The sequence below is a fragment of the Zingiber officinale genome, chromosome 4A (assembly GCF_018446385.1).
Source record: "Zingiber officinale cultivar Zhangliang chromosome 4A, Zo_v1.1, whole genome shotgun sequence".
NCBI lineage: Eukaryota > Viridiplantae > Streptophyta > Magnoliopsida > Zingiberales > Zingiberaceae > Zingiber > Zingiber officinale.
The window spans coordinates 137,397,656-137,419,983 of NC_055992.1; the positions used below are offsets into that span (position 1 = coordinate 137,397,656).

At 40.3% G+C, this 22,328-nt stretch overlaps 3 protein-coding genes and 1 non-coding gene across 5 annotated transcripts; 3 read left to right on the forward strand and 1 right to left on the reverse strand.

The window, feature by feature from the left end:
• Positions 1 to 1,852: 1,852 nt before the first annotated feature.
• LOC121971409 (biotin synthase, mitochondrial-like) lies at positions 1,853 to 5,860 on the forward strand. Of its 2 annotated transcripts, none has more exons than XM_042522669.1 (6): positions 1,853 to 2,123; positions 2,475 to 2,654; positions 3,390 to 3,493; positions 4,031 to 4,236; positions 4,524 to 4,663; positions 5,294 to 5,860. In XM_042522669.1, the coding sequence occupies exons 1-6, from the start codon at positions 1,929 to 1,931 to the stop codon at positions 5,597 to 5,599; spliced, it is 1,131 nt and encodes a 376-aa protein (XP_042378603.1). In that variant the 5' UTR covers positions 1,853 to 1,928; the 3' UTR covers positions 5,600 to 5,860. The 2 variants fall into 2 exon arrangements, with proteins under 2 accessions (XP_042378603.1, XP_042378602.1); XM_042522668.1 differs by having other exon boundaries at positions 2,475 to 2,587; positions 3,383 to 3,493.
• A 112-nt stretch (positions 5,861 to 5,972) lies between these two features.
• On the forward strand, positions 5,973 to 6,044 carry TRNAT-UGU. The gene has a single exon. It is a non-coding gene; the product is annotated as a tRNA-Thr (tRNA).
• Positions 6,045 to 6,231: 187 nt separating this feature from the next.
• Positions 6,232 to 8,859, forward strand: LOC121971411 (succinate dehydrogenase subunit 6, mitochondrial-like). The gene is made up of 4 exons (XM_042522671.1): positions 6,232 to 6,524; positions 7,266 to 7,368; positions 8,415 to 8,558; positions 8,648 to 8,859. The coding sequence occupies exons 1-4, from the start codon at positions 6,330 to 6,332 to the stop codon at positions 8,662 to 8,664; spliced, it is 459 nt and encodes a 152-aa protein (XP_042378605.1). The 5' UTR covers positions 6,232 to 6,329; the 3' UTR covers positions 8,665 to 8,859.
• A 1,370-nt stretch (positions 8,860 to 10,229) lies between these two features.
• On the reverse strand, positions 10,230 to 15,034 carry LOC121971412 (guanosine nucleotide diphosphate dissociation inhibitor 1-like). Its single transcript, XM_042522672.1, has 13 exons — positions 14,851 to 15,034; positions 13,766 to 13,828; positions 13,326 to 13,409; positions 13,046 to 13,153; positions 12,760 to 12,932; positions 12,296 to 12,407; positions 11,780 to 11,860; positions 11,647 to 11,709; positions 11,424 to 11,525; positions 11,127 to 11,251; positions 10,826 to 11,036; positions 10,671 to 10,745; positions 10,230 to 10,506 (listed from the first exon to the last, which is right to left on the reverse strand). The coding sequence occupies exons 1-13, from the start codon at positions 14,935 to 14,937 to the stop codon at positions 10,453 to 10,455; spliced, it is 1,338 nt and encodes a 445-aa protein (XP_042378606.1). The 5' UTR covers positions 14,938 to 15,034; the 3' UTR covers positions 10,230 to 10,452.
• Positions 15,035 to 22,328: the final 7,294 nt, after the last annotated feature.

Genomic DNA, 22,328 nt, shown 5'->3' on the forward strand with positions numbered 1-22,328 from the left:
TTCAATCCAATTAGTTTGGGAGGTGGACGACTTTCTCCCCCAGATTGACCGCTAGGCAAATTCAGAAGCACGAACGATTCCTTGTTCAATAGCCGATATTCTCAATTTTTCATCCCATTAGAGTATAATGTCTTGCGGCAACCATTTTAACATAGTTTTAGAATTGTTGCAATAATAATAATTTTAAACTATTTTTTTTTTATCAAAATTGAAGTAATTTTACCTGATGTTATAGTAATTATTATCATATCTATTATAATGCTAAAATAAAAATATTTTACGAAGAAATATATAAGAGCAGTTTAAAAAAATCATTTTTAATAATAATAATAATAATAAATAATGATAAACCCAATTACTAGCTTCAGGTGATCAGTCCGATTCCACGTAATTTTCTCATACGCCATATATGGAAATTGAATAGTAGATGTCTAACATAATATGGATATCTTAACATGATACCATAGCTAAGAAAAAAAAAAAAAAAATTCAGTTAGCTTCATTGACTTTTTCTTGGGTAACCGATTTGGTCTCAGGGAAGTTTTCCAACGACCATCAGGGTAAATCGGGAAACACACGTGGCGGCCAATCTAGAAGTTCAGCATTTTTTTTGTGATACCATAGTTAAAAAAAAATAATAATCCCAATTAATCTCATTGATTATCCCTGGAGATGACTGGCCCAGCCCTACGGAAGTTTACCACTGGCTACTAGTAGGACTGTAAATGAACCAAGCGTTCGTGAACAAACTTTGTGTTCGGTTTGGTAAGAACTTGTTTATGTTTGTTCAATATATATAAGATTAATTAAACAAATATGTTTGAACAACTTGTTAAGCTAAATAAACAAGCTTGAATACATATGTGTTCAGCTCATTAACGTTTGCGAACAATATTAGTGGACAACGTTCGTAAACAATGTTCACAAACCATATTCATTAATAAAACTCTTTTCAATATACTAAATAAATAATAAAATAAATAAATAAATAAATAAATAAATAAATTTAAATTATCAAGCTCAATAACTAATCAAACAATTAAAAATTTCAAACAATCAAACAAGCTTGAATTGAGAGTTTGATAACATCTAAACGAATCAAGTTTGAACTAAGCTTAAGCCAAGCTTGAATTGATAGCTTGATAACATCTAAACGAACCAAGCTCAAGCCAAGTTTCAAACAAGCTCAAGCTCATAAAAAATAAACCAAGTCAAGCTTGAACACTCATTTCAAAAGCTTGGTTCATTTTAAGCTCGGCTCGACTCGACTTGATTACCTTATCAAACAAACTTGAATACCCCAAAGCTCGGCTCGGCTCGGCTCGGCTCGGCTTGTTTACAACCCTAGCTACTAGGGTAAATCGGAAAGCGCACGTAGCAGCCAAACAAAAAATTCAGCATCCTTTAATTACGTCTCTCATTCGGAGGAAAAATTCCTATAAATATACCATAACAAACAAAAAAAAATGATTAACCAGACTGGGTAACGTCGAGCCTGGGGTGGCCGGTCCGGTCCCACGGAAGTTTCCCACCAGCTACCAGGATAAATCGGAAAGCGCTCGCAGCGGGCAGCCCAAGAGCTCAGCATCCTTTAGTTGCATACCTCATTTAAAAAAAAAATTTCTACAAATTCATCATACGTAAGACTCAAATCTCGAATGTTTAATTGATAATCTAAATACCCTATCGTTGCACTATAGTCACGGGGGCAAATATACCATAACTAACGGACAGTAGGGAAGAGGTCTGTTTTTTTATTTTTTATCATGAAATTTGTATGAAAATATAATTTAATTAATTATTTTAAATTAATTTTCTATATATTGAAAAATACCTAGTTAGTCGAGACTCGAGAGTCTGATATCTTCAGCTCCGGCGACGACCGACGCTATAAGAGTAGGAAGGAACGCGAAACGTTGGCGGCGAGGATGTTCTTCCTCCGAACACTCCTCTCGGGCGTCATCCCTAGGGCGGTCACTGGCCGCCCCTCCTCCACCCTCGCTTCCTCCGCGGCCACCGTCGAGGCCGAGAGGACCATCCGCGACGGCCCCAGGAACGACTGGAGCAGAGACGAGATCAATTCGATCTACGATTCTCCCATCCTCGATCTTCTCTTCCATGGCGTATGTCCTCTTCCTTGCCCCTCTTTCCATTATTCTAATCATTTTATGACTATTTTTTTTTCCTTCTCTTGCCTTCTTTCTCCCAAATGCGTACGCACAATGTCCTTAGCATGTCGAACCTCGACTTGAATTTGAACTACTTGATTCTTTCAGTCAGTTTTTGATTGACGTTTTCGTCATTTTGGCTGGACGGATGAATGGGGCAATTAAATTAAGTGTATTCACATTAGCATGTAGACTGAACGATTTCAGAATCTTGTTCTATCTTGTACCGTACTATTTCTCTTTGATTACGATCTTCTCATATCTTTTTTTTTTTCATCATTCAAGATGTGTTTTTGGGTATTGTAGGCTCAAGTTCATCGGCAAAGTCATAAATTTCGAGAGGTTCAGCAATGCACTCTTCTATCCATAAAAACTGGTGGATGTAGTGAAGATTGTTCATATTGTCCCCAATCATCGAGGTATGCTACTGGTTTGAAAGCCCAAAAGCTGGTGGGCAAGGACCCTGTCATGGAGGCAGCAAAAATGGTATACATTTGCACATTTCTGTAACTCACTGAGATACATCAACTAAACTTTAGGTGTTTGGTTAGCTTCTCTATTCACTGCCCTTTGAGCTGCTGTTGGTAGTCACTATTCGTACATTCAACCAATTAGCAAGTTCCTTCAGGAGAAAAAAGAACACATTTCGAATGTTCCTTTACCAGTTCCATGATGTGTTCCTTCAGGAAATGTAGACTAATCCAGTCCAGTTGAAATGGTAGAATATACATGATTGAATTGGATTGCTAACTGGTTCGGCCTGAAAGTCTGTGACTCTAGGGTTGACCAATTCAACCCTAGTATAATTTTCAAAGTAGAGGCTCTTCCCTATTTCTACCATTTTATTTAATGGTCCTATCTGTATTTAAAGCGCCTTGGTTCAGCAAATTTTGACGCATGCATCTATGACTTGTTTAACAATGAATTTATCAGGATGTGATCCTCTCTAGGCCATATATTGGCATGAGTCAATGGGTTCACATGTTTGTCTTTTCACGTGCAAATAATTTTATCCTTGTTAAGATTTAGGCATGCTCTGATACGAACATTAGATTAACAAAGGTTTCAAGTGTATAATCTACCAAGTAATGTTGTAATTCAACACCTTTTTTTTTTTGGAAAGACAAAATTCTGGTTATTGCTTCTAGGTTGGAAACGTGTGAACCATCACTGTCTATTATTAAAAGAAAGCTGTTCCTCTTTGCTATTCACAGGCAAAAGAAAGAAGCTGGAAGCACACGTTTCTGCATGGGTGCTGCATGGAGAGATACCATTGGTAGAAAGACCAACTTCAACCAGATCCTTGAATATGTGAAGGAAATAAGGTGTGGAATATTAGACTTTCATATGTCACTAAATATTTGTATTTGTAGAAAAGAATGGATATTTGCATGTTGCACAACTGTTTCTAAGATGGATGTATTCTTGAGTGATTATACTCTTTAACTCTGTTGATGGTGGTTGCATTACCAGCACAAATACTCGTAAGGATTTCCATTTGTGATTTTACTCTTCACGCCTCATGTTGAAGTGGTCGGTTGTATCACTTGCAAATTTGCGATCAGTTTCTCTTGAAACGTGGCAGAATGTTTCTTGGTCATTTCTACTCTTCACAGCTCAAATGATGATGTCGCCTGTGAATTTGTTATCACTTGTTGAAACATTCATTTATTGTATACATAAGTTCGCACATAGTACCTTTTCCATTACTTGAATTTTTTTTAGGTTCATTGTACGTGCTTATGCATTCATAGATCTCATTAGCTGTGTTGAATACGTACATTCTGTTCATGTAATTTGGTTAAATTCTATTTGATTGTTTCCCTTAAATAAGTTCATCTGATGTGTCTCAACGCTTGTAGGGCTATGGGTATGGAGGTATGCTGTACCTTGGGCATGATAGAGAAACAACAAGCAGAGGAGCTTAAGCAAGCAGGCCTCACAGCTTACAATCACAATTTAGATACTTCAAGGGAGTATTACCCCAACATCATAACCACTAGATCTTATGACGAGCGATTGAAAACACTTGAACATGTCCGTGATGCAGGAATCAGTATATGTTCAGGTAATACAATTTTTGTTTACATGGGGCAAAATCCATCTTTGATGTATAAAGGATTCAACCTTATTAACATATTCTAGAAGCTCTAGCTATTTTTCCTATATTGGATATAGGTTGATCATGTTGCGACTAGCAAAAGTTCGTTTAGTTCCATATGATTGAGTCATTGTTTACTATCCTTCATTCAAACAAGTTAGTTGGAGAACTTGGCTGCTTAATGTTCAGTGATTTTGAGACCTAAACTCCATTGTTTCTTGCCTAGTTATATACTTTTTTTTTTGTTGAAATAGGAGGTATTATAGGTCTTGGAGAATCCCAGGAGGATCGCGTAGGACTTTTGCACACCCTAGCGACACTCCCTACACACCCTGAGAGTGTTCCTATCAATGCTTTGGTTGCAGTCAAGGGTACACCTCTTCAAGATCAAAAGGTGTACTATAACTCACCAAACTGTAGTTGTTTCTTCTCTCTATACTTGTGTTTTGCATTGAACTAGTATTCTTCACTGCACCATTGCCTGAAAGTTGGTTTGTTTACATTGATTTTTGCATACAGATGCATTATTCGATCTAACTAAATTATCACTCGCCTACGTTTTTAGTTAAATGCTGTATAGGAATCAAATTTGTCATCTCTACAGGGTTAGATCCCAAGTTATTAAAGAGTAAAAGTACGAGAATATGAAAGTAAATATTCTTATTTATTGCTTCTGTAGCGTCGATCCTAGTTTCTCTTACTTGTTTTTACTTATCATCTACTAAAATATAGCTAATCAAAACAATTAATTTGGTTGAAACTTGAATTATTAGTTCTTGCCAATGATTGAAGAAAAAGATTCAAATTCCTAGAATTAGAACTATTGTCCATAGAGTAGTAGACATACTCTTCTATTGACTCAAATCTTCAGTTGTAGCTTAACTTTTTTGCCATAATGTCGCAACATAGAACACTTATTGTAGATAACCGAAAGATGAAATAGTGTTCTATGGATTACAATACAATTGGTTTCTTCACATCTAGTATTGTTACTTTCATATTTACTAAATCTTGCTCTCTTCAGCCTGTTGAAATATGGGAGATGATTCGGATGATTGCAACCGCTCGCATCATAATGCCAAAGGCAATGGTGAGACTATCAGCAGGGAGGGTGCGGTTCTCCATGCCCGAACAAGCACTCTGCTTCATGGCTGGGGCCAACTCTATCTTCACGGGAGAAAAACTGTTAACGACACCAAACAATGATTATGATGCTGACCAGTCGATGTTTACAATCCTTGGCCTGACTCCAAAAGCGCCAAGCTTTGCTGGATCAGAAACACCGGTTGAACCAGAGACAAGCAAGGAAGCAGTCTCTAGTTTTGGTTGAAGAATGTGGGTTCAACTAGGTCAATCACCTTGTTGAACTGGTCTCACCTATTTTGATAAATTTTGTATCCGTCTAGATTCATTTACTAGACAAGATAGGTTTGTGCTGAAATGCAGGTCTGACATAAGTTGAACCAAGCCGATCCTATCTCCTTCTCATCGAACTCATTCAAGTTACCAGAAAACAACATTGTAAATCTTCACTCTTCTGTATTATGAAAATTGAGCAATAAGATAGTTGCATATTTTGCAGTTGAGCAAATTTTCCTCTTTATTTTATTTTTTCCAAAATAAATTGGTTGCTTATGTTTGTGGATAATTTAATAATAAATAATAATATTTATTTATTATTAATTGGCAAATAAAGTCAATTGGCCCCTATAGCTCAGTGGTAGAGCGTCAGTCTTGTAAACTGAAGGTCTGTAGTTCGATCCTGCATGGGGGCATTTTAATTTTTTTTTTTTTACCAAAAAAACAATCTTAAACTGAAATCTTTTACATGTACAAATTAAAATTAATAATTTAAATATTATAGTCTTTATCAATTTGGATTTATTGTTTTGACTATAAAACGAAATCTTTATATATGTTTCGGAAGCCTATTTAACAGAACTGCCGATGTAGCGGCCGTGATAAAAATTTTAAGGTGTTCCATCGGGGCATCTTAAGCACCTTAAAGACCTCCTCCTTTTCCTGTGCTTCGCCTACCGATCCCGCAGAGTTCTTGGGCGATGGCAGAGAGCTCGGACTCGTCGCCGTTAGGGTTCCTCTGGAGACACTTCGAGGGGGTGAAGGAGCACTGGAAGAGCAATTTTTCCTTCTTAGACTACTACAAGAAGACCTTGGGGCGCAAGGAGCCGCTTCCTAAGTGGACCGACGCCGATGTCGAGGAGTTCATCGCCTCCGATCCGATCTATGGTCCTCAGGTAACCGCTAGGCTATTCCTTTTCTCATCTTCTCTTCCTGGTGGTTTTTGTTTCGGTGATATTCTTTTTCTTGGGAGACGAATTGGTGGTAGATCCTCGGCGATCTGGTTTTGGGTTGTAGGTATTCTGCATCTTCTATATTATCTTGGATTTGGGGATACGAAAAGGCCCGAATTTTTTGTACCTCCATTAACTTCATTACTGTTTGGTTTTAGGTAATGAATCTACTATTTCGACATGCAAACTTCCGATCTTTAGCTTCCTTGATGAGTTTTTGGTTCTCTATTGTTTTTAAGTTTACTTTAACTTGATTCTAGCAATGGGGAATGCTGTCTTGTCTACGATTTTTTTTTTTAAAAAAAAACTAGATCTCTCATCTATGTTATTGAGTGCTTGTTTGGATATATTTTTTTTTTACAAAATCGATATTCAACTGTATTTTTCTAGGGCAATCTATGAACACCTATTTTAAATTATTCATTCACTGCATCAATTCTTTCTAACTCTGAGGTCAATACTCACTACGTGCTTGATAAGAAGTAACAAACTGGCTGCTCCATTTATATTATCTTCGTCATTTCTGACATGTTCATAAGCATGATTTTGAAGTGAAAGCACAACTTGAGATATTGCTATATAGATATGGAAAATATTTGGAAGAATTTACTTGCTGTGATTATGAAGCTACAAACTATTTATTTATTTATCTACATAATGAATTGATTAATCTTCCCTTTTCAGTTGCAAGCAATAAGGGAATCTAGGAAGTATGCAGTGGCTGGAGCTCTACTTGGTGGTGCACATCTAGGTGGAGTTTCGTTAAAATACTCAAAGAGTCCACATGGTAATGTTTTACTCTTCACAACAATTCCTGGCGGCAAAAAAATTCTTACAGCATTTCATTTTAGTAACCATATCACCTGCATGTCAAAGATTGCCGTTGAGCAGTTTCTGAACAGCAATGAACAATTACTTCTTTCCTAGGCTATCGAAACATGTGTTTTTATGGATTATAGAGGCACTCAGTTAGTTCTTTGATACATTTGAGATAGATCAAAGGTTTTGTTTTGGCTACGCCTTTGAATAGTTCCTGAACAGCTATGGAACAATTACTTCTTTCCTAGTCTGTTAAAACATGTGTATTTATAGATTATAGGGGCTCTCAGTTAGTTTGTTGACACATTTGAGACGATTGTAGGTTTTGTTTTGGCTTCACCTTTGAGTGGTTTGTGAACAGCAATGAACAATTACTTCTTTCCTAGGCTATCGAAACATGTGTTTTTATGGATTATAGAGGCTCTCAGTTAGTTCTTTGATACATTTGAGATAGATCGTAGGTTTTGTTTTGGTTACGCCTTTGAATAGTTCCTGAACAGCAATGGAACAATTACATCTTTCCTAGTCTATCGAAACATGTGTTTTTGTGGATTATAAAGGCTCTCAGCTAGTTCTTTGGTACATTTGAGATAGATTGTAGATTTCGTTTTGTCCACGCCTTTGAGTAGTTCCTAAACCGCAATGGAACAATTACTTCTTTCCTAGTCTGTGGAAACATGTGTTTTTGTTTGATTATAAAGGCTCTCAGCTAGTTCTTTGATACATTTGAGCGTAGATTTCGTTTTGTCCACGCCTTTGAGTAGTTCCTAAACCTCAATGGAACGACTACTTCTTTCCTAGTCTATCGAAACATGTGTTTTTATGAATTATAGTGGCTCTCAGTTGGTTCTTTTATACATTTGAGACGACCACTGGTTTTCTTTTGGTTACGCCTCTGAGTAGTTCCTGAACGTCAATGGAACAAGTACTTCTTTCCTAGTCTATCAAAACATGTGTTTTCATGAATTATAGGGGTTCTCAGTTGGTTCTCTTATACATTTGAGATGATCATAGGTTTTGTTTTGGCTACTGGATTCGGAGCTCTCTGTGGGGGTGTCCTCGGAATGGAAGTTGCTGAGCATTGGAAGCAACTCTACAAGATCGATAAACAAGCTGCAAATCTCAGGTTCCTCTACTGGTGGGAGGACAAAACTTTAGGTTGGTGATCTCCTCTCATCGATGGATCGTTTAATCTGACAATAACACAATATTCGATAGAACAACTGATCCTTTTGTATGTTCAACAGGAAGCCAGAGAAACTGATGCGAGTTCACTCAGACTCTGGTGTGTCCTTCAGGATTCGAATCGAGAAGAAACCTTTAACTTTTGTTTTGCGCTTTCGAAATAAATAGTAGCTGTGATGAGTATATCCAGTTAAACCATACAATTTGTGGTTTGTTAATCTCGTGGGGTTGAACCATTTTTCGGTTACATGAATCTCCTCTTAGAATGCTTTAATGTTCAATTGTTCAGGATACTCTTCATGAATTTGTGCTTACCAAGTTTGAGCGTCGGTTTGCCCAGGCACAGCTCGATCAGGTTCAGGCCCGCTGAGCGGTCGACACGGCTTAAGGCAGACTATGCCAGATATAACCTAGCAGGCTAAAAAATAGACAGACTAAACTCAGGCCTCAGATACATCGAACCCTATCAACACATTAACACATCTTTCTATTGACTCCTTTCTCCACTGTTTTTTTTTTAAATCTCCTAGATAAATCAAAAAAGGATTTTTTTTTTTTTTGTTTAAAATTCAATTAGGTGCTTCTTCCATAATTTTATTCCAAAATTACTGAAAATTTTCGTGTTATTGTAAAAGTTATTAGATAGCTTATAGAATATGTAGCAATTATTGGGGAGTTACTCTAACTTGTAAAAACTATCCGGTAGTTATAATAATATTTTCAGATATATGATTTATATCACGTAGAAATTATCTAATAATTATTAAAACATGTAGAAGCGAATACTTACTACGACTATTACAATGTATAGATTTGCTATAACGTATATAGTGTGAATTTAAGATTTATAATTTCAAGTTTAATATTTAGAATTTATATAGTGTGAATTTAAGATTTATGATTTCAAGTTTAATATTTAGAATTTATGATATCTAAATATTATTATATCAAAATAGCATAGCTTTTACAACTGTTATTTTGATGAATCTTAAATATTTCTTTTGACCAAATTGGTAAATAGGTTGTTGATAAAATAGAGTTTAGATATCATATATTCTAAATCATAAATCATAAACTAACACTAGACATATTATAAATCATAAACTAACATTAGACATATTATAACAATTACTGAGTAATTTTTATATATTGTAATAACTACCGAACAATTTTTACATATTGTAATAACTATTGGATAACTTTTACACAATATAAATTTTAAATCTTAAAATCATTTTAAATATGCTATAGCAACTACTTAGGTAGCTTTTACATGGTATACTTATTAAATCTTAAATTCTAAATTCATCATAAATACATCATAGCAATTGTTGTGTAGCTTCAACCTGATTATTCTACACGTAGAAACTACCTGCTATATATTATAAAAGCTATCCGATAACTTCTTTAACAACATTAGATCAAAAGGTAATTTTAGAATAAAATTATGAAAGGGTGTTTAGCAACCGTAAATACAGTAAAATTTGTTTAAATATAAATAAAGATATAATGGAGAATCAAATCCGTAGCACGATTTATATAATCAATTTTAATTAATAAGATAAAGACTTAATTATTATTGTTAGTCAGATAAACAAACAACTATAAAATAAAAATAGAAGCTATTTGATACCACAATTCTTATGATATTTCAAACAAGAACTGATATAAAAAAAACTGTAATACAACAAAAATATAAGTCATGGCTGGTGTTTTAGACCATTCTGAGTGATTAGTACCTTGAACATTTCAGAAAGTCTCAAACTACTTGAGCATTTAAACAACCATACAAAGGCAAATCATAGCAATCGTGCGAGGGGAAATAGAGCTCGATCGAGATAAGTTAAACACGCACAGGAGGAGGTCGTCAATATTCTTCAGCAGCACTAGCAGCACTGAGATCAACGCTGAGATCAAGAGCCTGCAGGGAGAAAGAAGACGATAAGAACTTGTTCGATATCTCAAAAATATTCAAGGACTTTTTCCTGCAGGACAGCAGCTATTTATCGCAATAGAAAAACAAAAGAAGTAACTATTGGGAATCGGGATTGAGATGCAAGTCCCAAACTATTACACTGACTTTACCTTTCCAGTGATCATGGTATACATCGACAGTACATCCATGACAGTCGATTCGAAATGGCTCGTAGCATCATAACTCTGCCAATGATTAGGCTTGTTAAAAAAAAGTAAACAAACATATGGAATCGAAGAACCAAAAATGCATCATTGACACTTACAGTTGAGATAAAGCAATTGTCGAGTGACGGTTCATTGACAGGCTCATACCTATCATAAGTTTCAAAAAACAACTCATCTACCAGTCCAAGAAGATCGATACCAGGCTTTAGTTCCAGCTCAGGCCGATCAGTCTCAACTTCTGCTGAGACAAATGCGATGAATTTCCCTTTAGGAGCAACGTTGTGAGAGTAAGAAGAACAAAAGAGATACCTGCCAAACCGAGATAAATGAAGATCATAAAATATAGGATAGAATTCGATGTCTATGGTATTAGTGATACTATGTTCTCTGAGGACTCACATGTCAGACTTGCGTCCAAGTTGCTTCTGCGGCAAGATAACTTGTACCGAATGAGACTCATCTGTATTCGGGATAGGATGGCTCATAATAGCAATTGCCCTTGCAACCTTCCCTACCTTCCTAGCCTACAAATTGAAAGCTTGTTAGCAAGAAATTATTCATTGTCGAAATTTCTCTCAAGTAAACTATCATATGACAGTAAGCACAATTATTTATCGAAGAAACTGGCTCTTTGTTCATTGAAGAAAATATCAAATGTATGATTTCTACTTCAATGTGAATCAACAAGAACTCTACCTTGTTTAGTAGGTAGGAAGGATCACAGACAACTTTCTTGCATCGAGCTGTTTCCCCTTCAGAAGTTACACCACAAGCTTTTCCTTCCAGATCAAATTCAACCTGTATGAAGTCAAGCAAGATTCGCCATAATGCACAAGCCACGATTAAGCATCAAAGATTTTGCTTTCTGACTTCATAGTTATTAACTTTATGATAAGTATGAAGTAACAAGAAAGCACACCTTGCATTCTGGTTTATTCAACATGTATGTCCCACCATAAACTGCACTTAGGCGTGCAAAAGCCTGTATCCAACAACAACGCTAGAATCAGAAATATATTCCTTATAACATAACTGAGGCATTCGTGACCAACCTGAGGTAGCTCTCCTAAACCATATAATGGATAGATATATGGCGAACCTCCTTGGAATCGTGCTAGCGACTCTGCATACAGCTATCACCGAAAGAGGCCAAAAATTAAAATTAGAAATAAATTCCAGCAACACACCAAAAATACAAAGTAAATCAATATGATTATCACTAATCACTATTTCCCACTTTTAAACAATACAGAACCAGTAGGTAAGCATTTTAAAAATTGAGGGGTTGGTAATTTTAGCACTGTCATCCATTTAAATCGTTATGTAGAGATTGCTTCGAAACCCCCTAGTGTTTGGTTTCTGCTCAACCAATGAAAGATAAATTTTGTCGGCATTGAGCTTTACAGAAGACAGGTATTATTCTGCATTCCATTTAATAATTCAGAAAATCGCTTGTTAAAGTTGAAAACTAATAAGGAATCCACTATCAAAAAACTAACAGAATAAAAGATAAGAGTTAGTTGTGAAAGAACTCCACATAGTGGTTGCTGGCTGCTGATAGCATTTACCTTCATCCTCTTCACAGTATCAAGTGCAGGTTCATACAGATATCTATCGTCTCTGTGAAGTGCCAAGGCATGGCCAATGAAGTCAATCGTGTTGTCATCCAAACCATATTTTCTAAACAACACAGAGAAAGTCAGAGTTAATTACTAGTGCAGGAGTCAGCCAAGTTGTATGAACAGATATCTATTTAGTGTTTGCTTAAAATCCAAACCAACTTCAAATCATATATCTATGTTACAAAGGAAAAAAAACATAACAATAATGAATGAGAAAAGTTGAAAAAAAACGTGACTTTTGCAAGCAATGACAATAGTTTCTTGCCCAGAAAACCAAGGAAAGTAAAATATAGTAATAAGTGATGACAAATACGACATGAATTTTGTATGAATGATATAAAAATTTGCTAATGAAAAACAGCAATTTCCTAGATGGAACTTCATTCAATGAAAAATAGCATGAAACCCACGAGATAAGTTCTTTCGTAGTCACTCTAGTGAGGTCCAATCCTTCATGAGTTTTTGGATCATTCTCTTTATATTCTTGGACATATATAAAGAATTTCCGAGCTCGACGCTTCTCAAACAATCCCATTAATGGTGATCTCAGTGCCTCCATATCAGTGGCAGGAACCTTGTGAATCTATCCAATTATAAAGAACACAAAAATTGGATGTAAGCATTACCATAGGCCAATAATTGACAAAATAACAATCAAGCAATGGATGCAAACAATAAAGAAGAGAAAAGGCATACCTTTCCTTTATTAAAGACATAGCTCCCGTCGACAGCTTTGAAAGATAAATATTTTGTGACATCAGTATGTATAAGCGTGCGCACCAAAGTACCATTAGCCATCATAAACTAGACATACAATATAATGCATGTTAATTTAAAGATCAACAAGAGGAACATTCCAAGAAGATTTAAGCACCAAAATTTTTCCTAGTGAATAAAAAAATGGCTTCCACTGAAGACAATGTTTGAGCACAAGTTTTTTTTTTCTTTTAAAAAAAAGAGTGAATAAGAAGTAAACCTTTGGAATCATATCAACATTGTAATCTCTGCTAGGCCCTAGATCTGATGGAGGCTTATCACTACCCCTGAATCGTTTCCAGAGCTGGACAAAAAAAGAGGAAATTTATTATGCTTAGCAAGAGGTAACAAACATAATATTGTCATTCTAGTACTTCTTCAAGATAATATTTTAGACAATGCCCACAAAGTACATTTTCTCCTACATTCATTATCCTTCACTATGAATGAGGTAACCATATAATCATTTCTATCATTTATCTTTCTCAGAAAATGAAAACTATTGTCCTTTTAATATGAGGGTGCAAAAAGAAGGGATGGAAAAAATGTCACAATCATACTTAGGTATTCCTTAATAATGATAGTAAAAGATTCAATCAAACTGAAGGATCATCCTTTGGACTAAAACACCTAGTGTGATAAGAGTTTAGTTCTTCTTGCCTGAATAAGATTGAGTGAGCTCGACTCCCCACCATAGTAATCATTCCTATCCATATGCAGAACCTGCCAACATTGAAGTACAATTGACATTGAATTTATATAACATATCAAATATTCCAGAGTATCTCATGGTTTTCAAACAAGAAAGTGCATATCTTTTTATTTTGATACAAACTACTTATATCCTACTAACATAAGCTATAGATATTCTGTGAGACAAAGATGTAAATTGGCGGAATAAAGCAGCAAGGCAATTGGAAATAAGAACAATAAAAGGCATAACTAATTCAATCATACAGTAAACATATCAACAATAGACAAACTTTCTCTTGGTGGTGGATCTATGGGTGGGGATGAACATACAATTTTAAATTAATTATTTGTGAGATGATTCATATATATATATAGTCTGATTATTCACGCAGGAGGTCTTTCTACATGGGATAGCATAAGAGTAACCGACTGATGTGATATCAAACTCCCAGCAAGAGTAGAGTTTGGTGTGGCATAGATCGATTTGAACAAGCCCAAACAGAATTCCACAAACGACCATATCTTTCATGTCTGACCATTCAATTTCAAATCAGGGAAATCGAAAGGACCTACTGATCCTACGGCAGTTACCTAGAATCAGAACAAGTAAGCGAAACTCAGGTCAAAAGGGGCGCACCCAACATATTAGAGAGTAAAGTAGATCTAGAACCATAAACTTGGGAAGCAATCTGGTTCTATCTAGCAACATCAGGGCAAGAAGACCAAAGGATCCAGCAAACCATGTACTGATCCAATGAATATGACCTAGAATTTCGCTCCAGCTACTAAGTCAAAACAAGTAACCGAAGTCTAGATCAGGTAAATGCCCAACCCACTCAACATAAGGCATCAAGATCCAACTTTTCAAGTCAAATCCAACTACCAGCGACAACTTCTTCAATCTGCAACACAGATCAAGTCTTCCAGGCCATGGAAACACCAAGCTCAACTTTTGATCACAGAGACTGCTTTCCTAGCCACTCGATGAGCAAAAGATAGATCGAAATCAAGCAATCGGGTCAAAGCCCGGCAAAAGGAAGGCGAGAGTAGACCTTGAGGCCATCGACGGAGAGAAGACCGCTAAGGATACATTCCTTGAGGCCGGTACCCAAGACGATGACGTCATATTCTTCATCCATGGCGGAGACGAGGAGGCGAAGGGCACGAAGATGTGTGGGGAAGCGAGAGAGACCAACAGCGAGAAGCAAGACAATGAAGCCATGTTTACTAGTAAAGAAGATTTATATTATTGCAGGGGAATAGGGAGGTGGACTCCCTCAAGTCTCAAGAAACTTTTTATTTATTTTTTATTTTTTATTTTTTAAAAATACTAAAAAGGTAAATAAACATTTTTTTTTAAAAAAAACCTCTTTTTATTAGAAACACCAATAAAGCAGTCCTCTGATTTTAACATTAATACCCTTAAACTTTATCAATCTAACGAGTAAATTTTGATTAGGTGTTGTAACTACTATAATTTTATAATAGTTATAGCTTATAGCTAGTACAATATGCTCCCTGGGCAACTCTAATATAAGATTTTTAGAAAGGTTTATGAAAAAAACAATATGAACCATTGTGGGCGCACGCCTATTTATTTATTTATTTATAAATTTTTTAAATATTGTACACATATGATTTACTCGCCAAAGTAATTAATGAAAGATGAAATTAATTTTATGAAACAATTAATTATGTTATGTTTTATTTCATGAATGGTTTATAATGATCAATGTTGTACTCATTCTTTCTTTTATACTACCGATCGCGTACTCGCTTTGCGTGAGTTGGACCCTTTATATCATGGGGCAATGTAGGGAAAGAAAATTATCCTATAGAAAATAGTTTTAATTTTTGAGTATTACCCTGCCCCACCAAAGCCCTTGGCATGCGGGTAACGAAGCCCTTCAAGAAAAATAATTTAATTCTTTATATCAGATATTAAACTGATAAGAATAAATACTATACTTAATCAGGTCACCATAAACTAGGGTGACGCTTGAAAATCCAAGTATCAAGCCAAAAAGCCAAAGTGCTTTCTAACATCACCAGCACAAGGTATTTATAGAAGCTTCGTGTTGGTGCGGTTAGAACTAACGGTCTAACTCAGGCTTTGATGAATGACAAAGTACGTTAAGTTAAATCCAGAGCGGTGGAAGCTTCTACCGTCACATCCGGGATATGCTCGGACGATTACGGAATGGTGCCAGAGGTACTTTTCTGATAGGAGCTTGCTAAGGTATGTTTGGGGAAGCGTACACGCATAGAGAAGTGTGCCCGCGCCTCCCCGGGATCCTATATAAGGATCCCCAGACGTCGACGAAGGTATGCGCAAATCCTTACTGTAGCTACAGTTACGCTGCCTCTCTCGTTGCCTGACTTGAGCGTCGGAGGACCGTCGCCGGGAAACCCCTCTGGGCTCGGCTTCTTTGCAGGTTCGCCGGAGAGCTACACCACCAGTTGGAGACAGCGGAGCGTGCCATGTCCCCAGCGTCCGTCGACTCAGCAGTCGGACAGGAACAAATTAGCGCCGTCTGTGGGAACACACCTGAATCCGAGCGGGCAGAAAGCTCAGGCCGAGCGGGCAGCGCAGCAGGCGACATCAGCATCGGGGGGGGGGGGCCGAGTGCCACCCGAAGACAGGCAGGAGCAGCTCTCAATATGGGGGCAAAATAAGGGACCGACTGGCACCCAGGTGGGGGCGCCATGGTGTTAACCATATTGCATGTCACGTGGCACATCAAATTAATTAAAATTGAAACTCATTAAAATTAATACAAGCATTGTAGCAACGAGTCCTAAGTCGTATTTTTTTTCAAGGAATAACTAGTAAGTGTAAATGACTAGATATTATTTTTATTTGTTTGTTTCTTTTTATTGACGGAAGGTTTTTTATTATTGCATAATTGAAATTGCTCACTAATACAATCAAATGCAAAAGAATTAAAAAAATGCATGCTCACAAAAGTTGGTTATGATCAAGTTACTTTCTGCCCGAAATAAAACTAACCTAATTCCACATGAACTAATACCAACCAAACTTAAACTTGAACTCTAATAGAACCTAAGTAAACTGATACAAATCACTTGAAAACTACATGAACTAAATTGCAAATTCTGTAGAAATCAGAACTCGAAGCATTAATGAATCTTAGTCGAATCAGTTTAAGGAAACAAAACTTAACAACAAATCTAAACTAATTAAGATCTAGGAATTAGTAACTTCACTAGCAGAATTGCATCTACAATCTGAATCAAAAGTTGAAACTTACTTATGAATTGGAACCCTAACTCTTATTTCTGATTACACTTTCAAACTCATCCAAACACCATAACTAAATCGTAATGGTTAGAACCGCTAGTATACATTTCAATGGGGTTTTTCTTGCAATGAAAAGGAAAACAAATGGAAACAATAGATCTAACTCTCGAAACTAAGAAGAAATGCAATTAAGAAACATCCACAAATTCAAGCACGCTTAAACTCTGCCTCCCTGCAATCTCACAGAGAAATTCAAGAAAACTCCCTTGAACAATCACAGCAATGATCAAATTCTGTAACTAAAGTTTATGAGAATTGAAACTAGCAGAAACCTCCCTACGAGCTTGCAATCACATCAGTTATTCATCGTCTGATAAGCAGAGGAAACGGCGTCGCAATCCCAAATCGGTTGATCGGCTCCGATCTAAAAACGTGAGTCCTTGATGGATGGAATGTAGACAGGAACTCTCGAAAAACTCCTCCGAAGCTCCTTCTCTGATAGATCTTCCAGATCAAGAAAACTCCCTCGATCTGGTTTTCCCGTGAATAGTGTGATATGGTGATCGCAGCAGAGAAGAACTCCCTCTACTGTGATCTAATGTTCGGAAGATGATCGCCGGTTCTAGGATCGATTGCTGGCTGATCCTGTCTGAATCAAGAGTCAGTGGACGCTGGGCACGCGGCGCTCTCTGCTGGATCCTCAAGTGCTCCGGCGAACCTGCAACAAAACCGAGCCGGGAGGGGTGTCCCGGCGACGGTCCTCCGACGCTCAAGTCAGGTAAGTGGTGGAGAAAGTGGCTGCCAAATTCGTATTTTGCGTACCTTCGGCGAAGTAATAGCCTCTTTATATAAGACGGAAAAGGAACTGATGCACGCCCATCGAGGTGCGTACGTGTCAGCAACCCATACCATGGTATGCACTTGTCAGAGAGCTTACCTGACACCATGCTGCCACAGTCCGAGCATGTTCTTTGATGGGACGGCAGGACCACCCGTTGTCAGACTAGAAGTATGGCACAGCCATACGACTTGACGGCTGTCAGAAGATGTCCCCGTCTTTTACCCACCGTCTGACTAGGGTGCCCGGCCCGCCGAGCGGGCGATGAACGTCGTCCGGGCGGCCTTGATTCTTTGCGCCGTCCGGGCGGCACCTCCTTCCGCTCGGTCATTACGCACTGCTTTATTTGAGCGTCGGACCCCTGGTCCCTACCAGGGTGCCTTTTACTGTCGCCCTTTTCCGGCGAGCCACTGGGCCCTTTGACCCCCCCTCAGCGTTGACTCCTTATGGGGTTCCGGATTTTTACCGCCGGATCACTTGCCTTCCTCTCGAGTCTAGTCGAAGGAGGCAAAGTCCGACTGACTGGACTGCCGATCTGTCGAACAATGATCATTGCCTTAGGCCGCTCGGCCAGGCATAAAGATGCTCCTCCGTGCGGCGATATCTGTCTGTCCGGCGACACTTTGTCCATGCCTTGTATTTTTTGGGAATCGATGTCCGTTGTTCTCCCACACTACCCATCACGTGCTCTGCGCACGGTAAGGGGAGCTCATTAAATGCGGCTAGTAACCGGCAAACACGTGGCGACCGTGCATTTGTCAGAGTATGGCGGTTACGTCACTTCCGATGGGACAGCCGCCGTTTGAAACGGACGATCCGATGACAACCTCGATATCGACGACCTGGATCGGACGGTGGAGGTTGCTTCCGGGCGGCAATATAAAGCTTCTTCATTCTCCTCCGGCACTCTCGCCCCTCAACTCTTGGCAAACCTCAGCCCTTCGTCGATCATCTTCTTTGTTTGTAAGGCCTTTTCTCTTGTTCCCAGCGCTTTCTTCTTTTTGTTACCCGTTTCCTTCAATCGGCTTTTTCTCCATTCTTTGCTCACCCCTTCCCTCGGCATCCTATATTCTCGCCCCTTGACCATGACTAGCACTTCACAGTCGACTGGCGGCGCTCCAGGTCTATGGTACACGACCATGGAGAGCCGTTTTGATGAGGAAGACGCCTTGCGTCTCGTCCGGACTTATGACCTGCCGACCGACCACCAAATAGTGTTAGCCACACCAGCCGCTCGGCCTCATGAACCGTTCTTTTCTTCGGAGACCAATTTCTGGCCGGACTGCGTTTTCCACCTCACAAATTTTTCTTAGAAGTCTGCAACTATTTCCGCATTCCGCTCGGCCAGGTAGTTCCCAACTCTATTAGGCTGCTGAGCGGAGTGATAGTTTTGTTTAAGCTGAACAACATCCCCTTGGACCCAAAAATATTCCACTACTTTTACTATCCCAAGCAAGCCGAGTGGGGTACCTTTGTTTTCCAGTCTAGGATAGGCTTCGTGCTTTTTGATCATATGCCGAGCTCCAACAAACATTGGAAGGAGCATTTTTTCTATATACGTTTTCCCGAGCGGCCGACTTTCCGCACCAAGTGGCAGACGGCTATGCCCGCGCAACCGGAGCTCGGCAAGTTTAGAGGTGACGCGGACTATCTCCATGCAGCCGAGCGGCTAGTCGGTCAGCGCTATCATATTGACGAGATGCTCCTTCCGGGAGTAATGCATATATTCGGCTTGTCTTCTATCCCCGCCGATCTGCCCTACAGCATGAGTAAGTTTCCTTGTCTTCTCATTTGTTTTGTTCTAACTGATTTATTTTTTGTTTCTGCAGGAAGTCATGTGGCGTGCCAAGGCTACCGAGCTGAAAGCTGCTCAGATTGAGGAGGTGACGAACAAGGAGGCCGCCGAAGGGCCTTGCTCCATCCGATCCGACCGGTGGAGAAAGTGAGGGGCACCAACCCCTCAAGCCTCGATGTCCCCGCTTTCACAATGAGGCCGCGGTGACCTGGAACCCTCCCGAGGCCGAGGTAGGGGGCCGTTCGACGATGATGTGCCACGCACTTAAGCGCCAAGACCGAATCGCCTCGCCGCCCGCCTAACCTTGATGAGCCATTGCCCGAGCGGAGCGCTAACCTTGATGAGCCATCGCCGAGCGAGCGCGGCGACCGGTGCTATCCGGACGGTGCCGCCGAGTACCCCAACTCTCGGGCTCTCCGAGGGCTACGAGGTGCCGCCGCCCGCCTTCCAATTTTGCGCCAGATCAGCGGATGGGTGAGCTTCCTCCTCTCGCCGTGGGCCGTCCGATAAGGCCGCTGCTTCTCAGAGCGAGCCGAGCGGCCAAAACTTGATAAAGATCGTTCTGCGCCTTCCCTCAGAGGCGTACATGGCTGCTGCTGATCGGCCAGTGGTCCCCGAGCAGCAGATTACTCTGACGGGCCCTCTTGCCCAAGCTTGGATAGATGCTCGGCGTCGCATAGCCACGATGACTCCCGGGCAGCTCGGCGATAGCAACCTTCAACAGGCCACCGGGGTATGCTCTCCTTTTCTTTATTTGCATATTCGAATTAGGTTTCTAACCTATGGACGTTTGTTGGTAGAACTGGGTGGAGCAGATCGCTATTAGCAATCGATTGGCCGAGCTGGAGGACGAGTTGAAAAAACAAAAAACCGTTGGGGGTAACGGGCAGTCGGCTGCCGCTCTGGCGCAGGCCAAAAAATCGCTGGACGCCGAACGGAAAAGGGCTAACGATTTGGCGAGCAAAGTCGTTCGGCTCGAAACGATGATCAAGCAACGAGAGAAGGAGCTCAAAACGGCGACCACTCGGAAGCAACAGGCCATCAATGATATGGACCGTATGAAGGTGGAGATCAGGGGGTTGGAACAACGCATCAAAGACTTGGACGCCCTGTTGGCCGCCGAGAAGGAGGGCCGCTCGGCGGATCTCCAAAGATTCGACGGAGATTTGGCCGCGCTCCAAGCCACCAGCGATGCCGCCCATGCCGCGCTCAAGGAATACCAGGAGGGGGAGTCGGCCCGCTCTGACGAGGTGAGGAAAGCGTTCCTTTGTTCGGAGGACTTCGGAGAGAAGTTCACTGACAAGATATCCCTCACGTTCGAGGAGGCGATCAAGGCGGCGGTGGGATATCTGAAGAACAAAGGTCACCTGTCTGCCGAGTTGACCATCCCCCCCGAAGATATAGCGAGCGTGATGGACACCATCCCCGACGCTCTCTTTGATTTTGATGTCTGAGGAGCGTTTTTATAAACTTTTTTGTATTCCAGCCGTTCGGCCCGGACTATCTCTGTAATGACTTTTTTAGCTTGCGTAGTAGATGATCTTCTGTTCCTTTCACCTTTTATTGTGGCAAGAACTTACTAAGTATTCTTTATAACCATTCCGCTCGGCACCTCGCTATGCCAGACAAGCGAATTATCTTTAATGTCTCATTACGCGCTTGATCAGCCGCTCAGCGCGCAAACTTGTTTGCCTCTTTAATTCCGATTAACCATCCTTTGCTCGTCTCTTGATATTTATCGTCGGTGGTCGACGCGGATATTTATAGCCGATCGGCGCGGCTCTCGATCTTTAACGACGGTGCTCGTCGGTCTTCCGCTCGGAGGGTTTATAGACGCCTCGCCTCTACGGTTTAACGTCCGGCTAGACGGCTGATATTTATAGCCGATGCCTCTTGATCTTTAACGACGGTGCTCGTCGATCTTCCGCTCGGAGGGTTTATAGACGCCGGCTCGTCTCTACGGTTTAACGTCTGGGCTAGACGGCGCGGTTATTTATAGCCGATCGGCGCGGCTCTCGATCTTTAACGACGGTGCTCGTCGGTCTTCCGCTCGGAGGGTTTATAGACGTCGGCTCGTCTCTACGGTTTAACGTCTGGGCTAGACGGCGCGGATATTTATAGCCGATCGGCGCGGCTCTCGATCTTTAACGACGGTGCTCGTCGGTCTTCCGCTCGGAGGGTTTATAGACGCCTGCTCGTCTCGTTAAGCTCGGCTGCCGCGGATATTTATAGCCGATCGGCGCGGCTCGATCTTTAACGACGGTGCTCGCCGGTCTTCCGCCGGAGGGTTTATAGACGCCGACTCGCCTCTACGGTTTAACGTCGGGCTAGACGGCGCGGATATTTATATCGGCGCGGCTCTCGATCTTAACGACGGTGCTCGTCGGTCTTCCGCTCGGAGGGTTTATAGGCGCGGCTCTACGGTTTAACGTCTGGGCTAGACGCGCGGATATTTATAGCCGATCGGCGCGACTCTCGATCTTTAACGACGGTGCTCGTCGGTCTTCCGCTCGGAGGGTTTATAGACGCCGCCTCGTCTCTCGGTTTAACGTCGGATATTTATAGCCGATCGGCGCGACTCTCGATCTTTAACGACGGTGCTCGTCGGTCTTCCGCTCGGAGGGTTTATAGACGC

Coding starts and splice junctions, on each gene's coding strand:
- LOC121971412 (XM_042522672.1), bottom strand. CDS start 14,937: ATGGATGAAGAATATGACGTCATCGTCTTGGGTACCGGCCTCAAGGAA. Junction 11,861..12,295: donor ATACTGTGAAGAGGATGAAG/GTAAATGCTATC, acceptor TTTCGGTGATAG/CTGTATGCAGAGTCGCTAGC. Junction 11,710..11,779: donor GTTTAGGAGAGCTACCTCAG/GTTGGTCACGAA, acceptor TGTTGGATACAG/GCTTTTGCACGCCTAAGTGC.
- LOC121971409 (XM_042522669.1), top strand. CDS start 1,929: ATGTTCTTCCTCCGAACACTCCTCTCGGGCGTCATCCCTAGGGCGGTC. Junction 4,237..4,523: donor AGGAATCAGTATATGTTCAG/GTAATACAATTT, acceptor TTGTTGAAATAG/GAGGTATTATAGGTCTTGGA. Junction 4,664..5,293: donor CACCTCTTCAAGATCAAAAG/GTGTACTATAAC, acceptor TGCTCTCTTCAG/CCTGTTGAAATATGGGAGAT.
- LOC121971411 (XM_042522671.1), top strand. CDS start 6,330: ATGGCAGAGAGCTCGGACTCGTCGCCGTTAGGGTTCCTCTGGAGACAC. Junction 6,525..7,265: donor ATCCGATCTATGGTCCTCAG/GTAACCGCTAGG, acceptor TTCCCTTTTCAG/TTGCAAGCAATAAGGGAATC. Junction 7,369..8,414: donor ATACTCAAAGAGTCCACATG/GTAATGTTTTAC, acceptor AGATGATCATAG/GTTTTGTTTTGGCTACTGGA.